At 36.8% G+C, this 9,712-nt stretch overlaps 1 protein-coding gene across 2 annotated transcripts; it reads right to left on the reverse strand.

Annotated features, from left to right (window-relative positions):
- Positions 1-802: 802 nt before the first annotated feature.
- Positions 803-7,723, reverse strand: LOC132104173 (shugoshin 1-like). 2 transcript variants are annotated; one of them, XM_059509442.1, is made up of 9 exons: positions 7,263-7,723; positions 6,684-6,883; positions 6,409-6,464; positions 4,790-4,851; positions 3,825-4,697; positions 3,604-3,732; positions 1,607-1,771; positions 1,194-1,293; positions 803-1,077 (listed from the first exon to the last, which is right to left on the reverse strand). In XM_059509442.1, exons 1-9 carry the CDS (start codon positions 7,408-7,410, stop codon positions 942-944), a joined length of 1,869 nt encoding a protein of 622 aa, XP_059365425.1. In that variant the 5' UTR covers positions 7,411-7,723; the 3' UTR covers positions 803-941. The 2 variants fall into 2 exon arrangements, with proteins under 2 accessions (XP_059365425.1, XP_059365424.1); XM_059509441.1 differs by having other exon boundaries at positions 1,194-1,359; positions 7,263-7,722.
- Positions 7,724-9,712: the final 1,989 nt, after the last annotated feature.

A 9,712-nucleotide genomic window follows, 5' to 3' on the forward strand; every position in this document is an offset into this window, starting at 1 on the left:
ATATTATTAAAAAAACCCTTGCTTTGTTTACTGCGTTTAAGCTATGACTTGTTATAGCGCTTGTTACATCATTGCTCTTTTGTTGATTTTGATTGCTTTCATTTTCCTCATTTGTAAGTCGCTTTGGATAAAAGCATCTGCTAAATGTAAATGTTACTGTTCATATCAACTTTTTTTTTGTGTTCCAATCTAGGTTAAATTAAGTTCTTTTCATAATTCATAGATGCAATACAACTGTTCATTGTTAATGCATTAAGATTTCTTAATGTTAACCAGTTCTTCTTTATTGTAAAGCATTGCTAAAACAATTAAGTAGTTCATCAGACCAGCATCTTTATAGTATTCAAGCTAATGTCAGCTATATACTTCCATCGCAAAAGTTTCATTCTTTTTATCCTGACTGGATATACAGTAACTGCTTAATCACAATTGTAACTTCGGCTTGAGCATCATGTAAAGCATCTATACACAGGAGAAACAGTTTCAGCTGTTTTACTTTGTTATTGCCACGTATCTTAAACAGACATGACTACAATCAGCTATTTAGTTGCTATATTTTATATATAGTCTATGTCACCTATGAAAGTCTTTAAAATGATCATACTTTGACTTAAGTATCTTGGAACTTTATAGAAACTCACAAAATGGCCTTGACACTTTCACACAATTTAATTAAATTAAACTCCTTATTTTCTGAAAAGAAAACTAATCTGTTAAAATGCTTCCAGTTGTAAGTTTAATAAAAATGATTTATTTTTAGTGTGTGTGTTAATGGGCTCCTAGTTGTAAATGAAAACAATCCTTCTGACTGTTAAAAGGCAAACTTTATTAATATTCACAATTAATGAGATTTAAAATCACTTATGTAACGGTTAAAAATAATGAAGGTTCAAGCTGGGCAGAAATCATGCTACAAAAGCCTAATAAGTCACATCAGTTATTCAGCGACATCCCACAAAAGATTCATTATATAATTCCATCTTTTTTAGTGAACTTCGACGGGAAGTGGGTTTCTGCTTGAAGATGGGGGACCGTAGGAAACGGGTGTCTGTAAATTTGTCTCCACGTCGAAGTTTCCTGACCAATAAAAAGTGTACGAAAACAAAGATAATGCCATAAGCTTGAAAATATTACAATATCAGAAAGAAGAATACCAGGCTCTTTAAACTATTTAAAGTTTCAAAAGAACTTACGTGTTGATTGAGGGCTCCTTGTAGTTGACCGTACTCGTACAGCGGCGCTTACGAGTGGAACTTTGAGGGCTGTTTTGAGCAGACATGGGCTTCTGATAGGCTGCGGGGGAGAGATTTGTCACATCACTCAAACCCAAGCCGAAAAAGGAGCGAACAACCAGCCCACCTGCAAAAACACAAGTGCATGTGTGTGACATTTTCCTTCTACCACTCCTGGAAAAAGGGACCTCAAGAAATGTGACCCCAAGAAATGTGACATTGGTGGAGTGAATACACACATGCAGTGAGAAACGAGATTGATACAAGAGCTCCTCCAGCACATTTCGGTGGTAATGCTCCCAGATCAACAGATGTAACCAATCTAAAGTCAAATAGAAAGACAAGCAACAAGAATAAACTGTAAAGGATTTTACCTTTTCTTCTGCCTCTATTCACCAAAGCCATTTCATTTTCCTGGTTGGGTGAGTTACTAAAGCGCTTTGGAAATTCAAATATTGGGCAGTCGATCATCATAAGCTCTGCCTCTCCACCAGGAGTAATCGGGATCAGAGACTCCACTGAAACAGCAGAAGGTGGCGCTGTGGGAATATATTTGCATTGTTAAAACAAGAGTTTTAGTAGATTTAATAAAGATACATTTAAGACTTTATAAGAACAAGTAAAGAAAATTAAAAAAAAAAAATTTAAGAAATATTTCCATTGTTGAAAGGGGGTTTATAGAGATAAATGTAAGACCAAATAAAGAGAATTTAGGGAATACCTTGAATGGACTACAATATGTCAATATTAGGGATGTAATGATTCACTCGACTCATGATTCGATTCGTCATTTTGATTTCATGATTCGATTTTCTCACAACTTTTTTAACCAAATGAGATTGAAGACATAGGCTAATCCAGTAAATGAAAAGGTGTTGTTTAATTAGGCTCTTTGATAAACTGAAATATAACAAAACGAAATTGAAAATTTTAAACAACCCCCAAATCAAACACGTTACACAAATAAAAGAATTCACTTAATATGAACAACCTAAGGCCTTTTAAAATTAGAGGCAACCAATGGATTTTAATCATAATGCAAACAAAGATGCAGCATGAGTATTTTGTAAGTCATTACAAATATTGTAATATACTGTCATCTCATTTGTAAGTCACTTTGGATAAAAGCATCTGCTAAATGAAATGTAAATGTAGTTTTAAAATCTAAATTAGACTATATTATTTTGAAATTTAAAGCACAACAAAATGGTCTGACTTTAGTTTTGTGAAACTACTATATAAAACATCTGAACGAAACGGCAGACGAGTTGAAAGAGATGCAGATTAACTGTGACAGCAGGTGGCGCTTATAAACAACAATGATACAGTGTTTCTTGGGTTACTGCTGTAAACAAACCAGAACTGTGCTTATGAACACAGCATAATGTGCATTGTTCAGAGGCAAGATGAAAAGAAAATACCACGTAAACATGTAAACAATGTAAGTAAGTTCCTCTAAAAGAAACATTCATATAAACTCCTACTCAAATTGTATCGTGATTTGTTTGTAATCTCAACCGATTTGAATTGTCACATATTTTAATTGATTTTGAACCAGCTCGCGGTTAATCGTTACATCCCTAGCCAATATGGTCTCTAAATGTAAATATATTGTATTAGCAATGCTTCAACATTTGAAAATGCAATTTCCAACAGATCTCCATTACTTTTTCATTCATTTTGCAAAAAACTTTTACTCTGCCTTCTGACCACACTGAAAAAAATGTTCTTCATCAGTATTTTTGTCTTGTTTTCAATTGCAATTCAATTGTCCACAGATTTTAAAATCAAGTTAGGGATGTAACGATTAACCGCGAGCCAGTTAAGAATCGATTCAAATATGTGACGATTCAAATTGGTTGAGATGCTAAACAAATCGCGATTCATTTAGGGGTAGGAGTTTATATGACTGCATGTCTGAGGGGAACTTACCATCTTTAGAAAAGTTTAGATGGTATTTTGTATTTTCATCTTGCCTATAATGCATATTAAAGTTCATAAGTGCAGGGTTGCTTTGTTCACAGCAGAAACCAAGGAAAGGCTTTAAGTGCCACCTGCTGGCAGAGAGTGAATCTGCATCTCGTTTAGCTCTGCCTGTTTCATGCAGATATTTTTATGCATAGTCTCACAAAACTGAAGCCAAACCATTCTGTTTTTGCTTCAAATTTCAAAATTGCATGCATAAATACTTCATGCATACTGAGGAAGATATAAAGATGTGTGTGTGTGTATGTATACATGTATGTATATATATATATATATATATATATATATACACACACACCATTAGATACTATTAAGAATTAAAAATGTAAAAAGAAAAGAAAAGAAAAGAAAAGAAAAAGAAATGAGTGTTTCCACACAAAGTTACCTAGGCAGATCTCTTTGCTTGGTTCTGATTGGCAAGGATTTTCAGGAGGAACACAAACTGTTGAATGTGGGCGCAGAAGACCATTGCTGAGGTGCAGGTCAACTTCCTTAGTTTCAGGGATACCTTTTTCTGTAGAATATTAAATGGATTAAAACAATTTATTTAGACATCAGAAAATGTAAAAGTTTCAACTATTTAAAAAAATACCTTTGTATACTTACCTCTGTGCTGTATTTCAACATTGTCCTGCTTTTGGGAAGTATTTTCTTTACCTCTATTTTCTCTGGCCGCTTGAACAGACCGCCTTTTAGAGCGAGCCCGTCTGGGTGCTGGACTACGAGCTCTTTTGGATCTCCTCTTTGGTACATAAGGGGAATCATCTGCATCCTGTTCATTTTCTGAGAGGCTGTTGTTGGTCTCCATGTCAACAGGACTGGGCAAGACCTTGTCCTCTTTATCCGGAGCAGCAGGTGATGGTTTCTCCACAACTTTGGTTCCTGCCCTGAAAGGCGTTAGATGGACGGCCTCTTCACAGTCAAAATCAAAGGTGTCATTGCCACCCAATGAGGAGTTAAGGCGATCAGCAGGTGGAAGTGCCACTCTTGCATGACTCTGACATCGGTCCCGGCTCTTGGAGCGGGCACGGGGTTTGGGGTTTTCCCATGGTTTCTTCAATGGGACTCGGTCTGGTTTGCGCCCCCGCTCTGGTTTGGGGCGGGGAACAGCTTGGGTAGGTTTCTTCTTTGGTTGTCTAGTAGTCCGCTGGGGGGGCTCAGGCGTCGAGTGCTGAACAGCTGGGAGTTCAGAAATCTCTAGGTTGAACTCACAGTTCGGCCCTGTTTTTTGACCAGCTTGATCCTCATTAAGCTCTTCCTGTTCATTGCACACCTCCTCCAATGGTGTTTTTAGCCCCACCTCTTGTCTGTTATCAATAGTCTCTTCTCTTCTCCTATCCATCATGTCACATTTCTTGACAGTGCCAGAGTCAAAACGTGAGCCTTGTCGCCTCTCAATCTCAGAGTGTCTCTTTCGCCTTGTTCCTACTGTGGGGGGCAATGAAACCAGTCTGTCACTGTAGCAAACCGAAGCAGCCTCTGCAAACAAAGCAGTAAAGAATAAAACTACAAACATATAGACTGTTTATAGTATTCAGCATTTAAGGTGATAACTACATACGGTCCAGTACCTGCAGTAAAAGGCGGTTCTGCTGAGTGATGATCATGGATAGTCTCAACCACAATAACTGGTCTGTGCCACAAATGACAATAACAATATTATTATTGGTATTCATAACTATTTTCAACAGATAGTAAGAAATGTTCTTTGAACAACATATTAGACTGACTCTAAAGACTGGAGTAATGTCTTCTCAGAATACAGCTTCACCACAAATGGTTTTATTCCAGGCCTGTAGTTTTGTGCTGTTGTTAAAACAGCCAACCACACAACACGCTCTTGCCGGCATCACTAGACAGCATACGTACTAAAAAAACGAAATAAAAATAACCTTTCATACAGCTTGAGCTAACATCTGCTACAGCCGCCTATGGGACCAACGCTACTTCTGCTACTTCCTTAGCAGCAAGGCACGCAGTAATAGCGGCGCTGCTTTACTTCCGTGTTTCGCCGGATTTGTCTATAGGCTAATTCAGAAATTTTGTTCTTGAATCAAGTGTTTCGAAGGAATTGCTAATGATCGAATCGATTTGATGACTCACTCACGAAGAGAGCAACACATCTACGGGCACATTGATGTAACTTTGAGAAATCCACTAATAAATAAATAAATGTGTGTGTGTATATATATATATATACATATATACACACAATAACATTTCTATTTACTTCATTCGAGCATGTCAGTCAAGATTAATGCATAATAATGAATTTTTTTTTTTTTACCTCCTAGAACATTTAATCATGGTTCACTTTAAAGCCACTAAAAGCCCAGCAGGAATTCCAGAACACACTGTACATTGCTTCTTTTACGTGCCCCTCTTCAGTACAGAGCTGGCTGTTTGTCACTTAAATACACTCACACAGCTTTAACGTCTCTATCCTCTTTGAATGAACTGAACGTTTATAGAGCAGAATTTGGACTTCGAGAGATGACATACTCCCGGAGAGACTGGTTCAAGCCCCACTACACTTTGTTTGTTCACACTTGCTCCCGATCAGAATTAATTTCCCAAATCCGATTTGAGGCCTGGCACTCTAACTGCTTGGATCAAACTTTTGTATTTGGAAACTGTCCCCTTCACACTGGCTTAGTGGTGGACCCTCCTTGCTTCTTACAGAAGAGTCTTTTAATCTGAACACAAAAACATTTATACACTCCCTAAGAACACACACACACACACACTTGTGCCTTGCTTTCTCACTGCTGGGAGTTGAAGTATTACCTGGTGTACTTTTTTTAATCCCACAAAGCATTGCTTCCTTTTCACACTTTTAGTTCTCCCCCATTATTATCTCCAAGGGTTTTTTTAGTACTAAGAAATGTGAGAGTATTGAAACCCTTTAAATTATTATTGATATGAGCACTTGGATCCACTAAAGCACATAGTCCATCACAGGAGTAAATTACAATTTATAATATATTAGAATACAAAATGATTATTTTAAATTGTACTAAAATTTAAATTGTACAAAATTTCACAATATTGCTGTATTTTCTTTTATCAATAAATCAAGCCTAGGTGAGCATAACAGATTTCTTTTAAAAACATTAAACAAATGTTACTGACCCCAAATGTTATAGTATTTTTTATTAAAAGCTTTAGAGCTACAGATTTGCTTGCTTACTTGGGACTGATGGGCTGCGGTGGACTTGGTGGATTTGTCTCAACAGGAGAAGAAACCTACAAAAACAAGCAAGAAAATGAAACCAGCAGAGCCTTGAATAAATTGAATAACTATATACACTTTATACACATCAGTCTATATGGCCATTCAAAGAAAAATAAGTACATGGATGAAAAATCCTTTATTCCATGTCTCAATCCATGAATACTTTACATATCAGCACCATGTGAAACAAGTACTCAGCATCTGCATGACACCTTGTGTACACCTCTCACCTGGGCACTTTCAGCAGCTCCCCGATCTTTAAGCATCCTCTTCAGCATCAGCAAGTGAAAGATGAGCGCTTGCCTTTCTTTCTTGAGCTGAAGGATGACCCCCTGCGCTTGCCGTACCTTCTCCCTCTCTGTCTGCAGGGCAACTGCAAGAGCTTTGTTATTCACCTGGACGCTCTTCAGCACAAATGGCTTCACTGTAGCTGTGGAAGGATGGAAAAATGAAACAATGTTGAGATTTACAGTCCCTTAATTTTCTTCCAAACCTGTATGACCTTCTGTGCAACACAAAAGGAGATGTTAAGGTTAATGGAAATAAAAAATGCTATTAAAATGAATGGGGACTGAGGCTGTCAGTCCTTATGATTCCAATTTGTTTGTCACAGAAGCAAACCAGTCATATTGGTTTGGAACAACGCGAGGGTGCGTAAATGACACTATTTACTACTGACGGCATCATTAAAGACAAACTGGAAGTTATAAACACAAAGACACATCAAAATGTTACATCTAAAGTCACAAATATAGCAATATATCGGCCACTGGAATGCGACGCAAAGCCAGACCCTCGTTTAATCTTACCTGTGTTTTTGTTTTTCAGCTTTGACAGGCCGCGGCTGGCAGCTAAAGCGTTGGAGAGACGTTTGTTTCTCTTTTCCTTCATTTTGTCCTTGATGTCGTCCAGACTCTGCTGGAAGGACTTCTTCTGCACCACCCGTTCTCGAACCATGGCTGGGATGCGCAGGATCAGTCACACATCCACAACGTCCAATGGAAAGTCTATCAGCTGATTAAGGGTTAACGTTTTTCTCCATTCTACGCCGAGCTTCACCAAAACACAGCGTACGTCTTACCTACTTATTTACAACTATTATAAGATGAACCAGCAGCTACTTCAGGTCAGACAGGGGGCATGTGGCGTATTTTGTGTGAGTTGCTTCTCTGGCGTATCTTCCGTCGGGATCGTTCAGGGATCGTTGATGTTCGAAATCATGCGCTGCGAATTCTGATTGGAGGAACAAACGAAGATTTACGTCACTTCCGCGAGTAGTTCAGACAACGTTCTGTAAATTTCATCGGCAGGCAGTCGACTTCTTAAAATGGAACATCTACAATTTTAACACACGAAATGAATAATTTGCTCAACTGGTAAAAGTTTATTTATAAATGTATGGAAATAATAGTTTAGAAAGGAAATTGCAAATGTTTAATTATGTGTGGAAAATACAATATAGGCTACACAAACAAAAAATCAAAACAAAACAAAATCATACTGTTTAAAACTAAACAAATCTACTGAGACTGAAAATGAATGAGCGTACAAACAAACAAATAAATAGATAAACAAAAAAAGGCAAATCGAAAGTATAGAATACTTGAAACCTTTTCTTTGACAATTTAGTTAATTGTTTTCTGTTTATGTCCTTTGATGATACTATGATGATACAATGAGTACATTGTATAAATACTTTTTATGTATATGCAAATGTTCTTGTTCTACATAAAAGTCTACTTTCTACTGTTCTAAATAAAGTCTACTTCTTAATAAGTTATATGTATATGCAAAAATATGCTATTAGTGTATTTATGTACATTTTTTAAATATAATATTGATATATAGGCCTGAGTGAAGCAGCACATTTTATCTCCTTAATTATACTCCTTTATTTATTTTTAATTATTTATATATAAATTGAACAAGTTAAGATTTGTAAAATGTTGTTCATTTAATATTCTGAATTAACATTTCTCATGGTTTTGTAAGTGTATAAGAAGAGTCTCATGATCATTAGTTCCTCATTCAATTATTTACAAACATGTGAATTGCCAGTAAATACACTTACAGTATGGAAAGGCTGAACTGCTGTCAAACTTCCCTGCTAAACAAATCATAATTTATCCAGAATGAGAAGTACTAGACCCCTTTTCAGACTTCCAGACTTCCAAAATGCTTTAGTCTCTGACACTGTGATGCAACATATTGAAACAATTATTTACTCCTCATTTGTTGTATTGTAACCTGAACCCTTCCCCTCTAATATAAATAGATAATTTATTGAAGTGAATCTGCAAAAACATGCAGCTTCTGTAATTCTACAGGATCACATGACCATCCACATACACAACCTTCTGTATGATTTGCAAAAAACAAACAAACAACAACAACAACAAAAAATCTCAGGATAAATAAAAACGGTCTAGTTAGGTTTATTTCTTTAGATCCAAACAGGACATGTTTCAACAACACACCCCATGGCAGTGTGACGCCATGCATGTTTAATGAAAATTTGAAATTGCGTTTGTTTATATGCAAACCTTTTTATTAGTTGCAAAACATTTCCTCAAGTTGGGGATTAATTTAGAATAATAAGTGTAAGAATAAAAAGTATTCCAGAAGTGACCATTTAATTTGTGAGGATGATTTATGAACAATTTTTTTGTCAGTGCAACAGATCAGCACAAAAAAAAAAAAAAAAAAAACCTTTTAAATCAGGGCATGGGTTGTAAAACCTGAGGGAAAAGTAGTTATGTAGAAAGTAAAAACAGCAAATATCCATTAGACACTCAGAAACAACATGCTGGAAAAAGGGAGGGTTTTCTGCAAATCAATAATAAAAGCATTAAATTGTCTCCCACTGTGCAATGAATGAGAACTAATGAAGGAGGATAAGGGACCAACAAAAGCTTCTGAACAGGGGCGTAGATTACACGGGGGACATGTCCCCCCCACTTTTAATATCATGGAAATACGTCCCCCGTACCTGTCAGTCAAATGTGTTCACATAGAGGTTTTCAAGAGCTGGTGTGAATAAATAAAGATTTAAACTCAAAGAGACAGGATAGTCTGCGCATGACCTGATATTTTATTCAGACCCAGAAGGCGAGATGAACTTCACGTAGCGTTAAACACTCGTGCAGTGTGTGTTTCATTCATCCTCGAAGCCGGAGCGCGCTCTTGCGCAGAAAGTCATAACAGGAAACTCCTAATATGGGCAACAGCGTCCAGCAATCGCTGTATGAAACCGTCTCAG

This window comes from Carassius carassius, chromosome 25, assembly GCF_963082965.1.
Source record: "Carassius carassius chromosome 25, fCarCar2.1, whole genome shotgun sequence".
In the NCBI taxonomy this organism is placed as follows: domain Eukaryota; kingdom Metazoa; phylum Chordata; class Actinopteri; order Cypriniformes; family Cyprinidae; genus Carassius; species Carassius carassius.

What these genes read in the sequence shown, in the direction of transcription:
- LOC132104173 (XM_059509441.1), bottom strand. Translation starts at nt 7,410, where the DNA reads ATGGTTCGAGAACGGGTGGTGCAGAAGAAGTCCTTCCAGCAGAGTCTG. An exon ending in AAGCAAAGAGATCTGCCTAG is followed by an intron (nt 1,772 to 3,603) that starts GTAACTTTGTGT and finishes ATATTCCCACAG; the next exon opens with CGCCACCTTCTGCTGTTTCA. An exon ending in GAATAGAGGCAGAAGAAAAG is followed by an intron (nt 1,360 to 1,606) that starts GTAAAATCCTTT and finishes GTGTTTTTGCAG; the next exon opens with GTGGGCTGGTTGTTCGCTCC.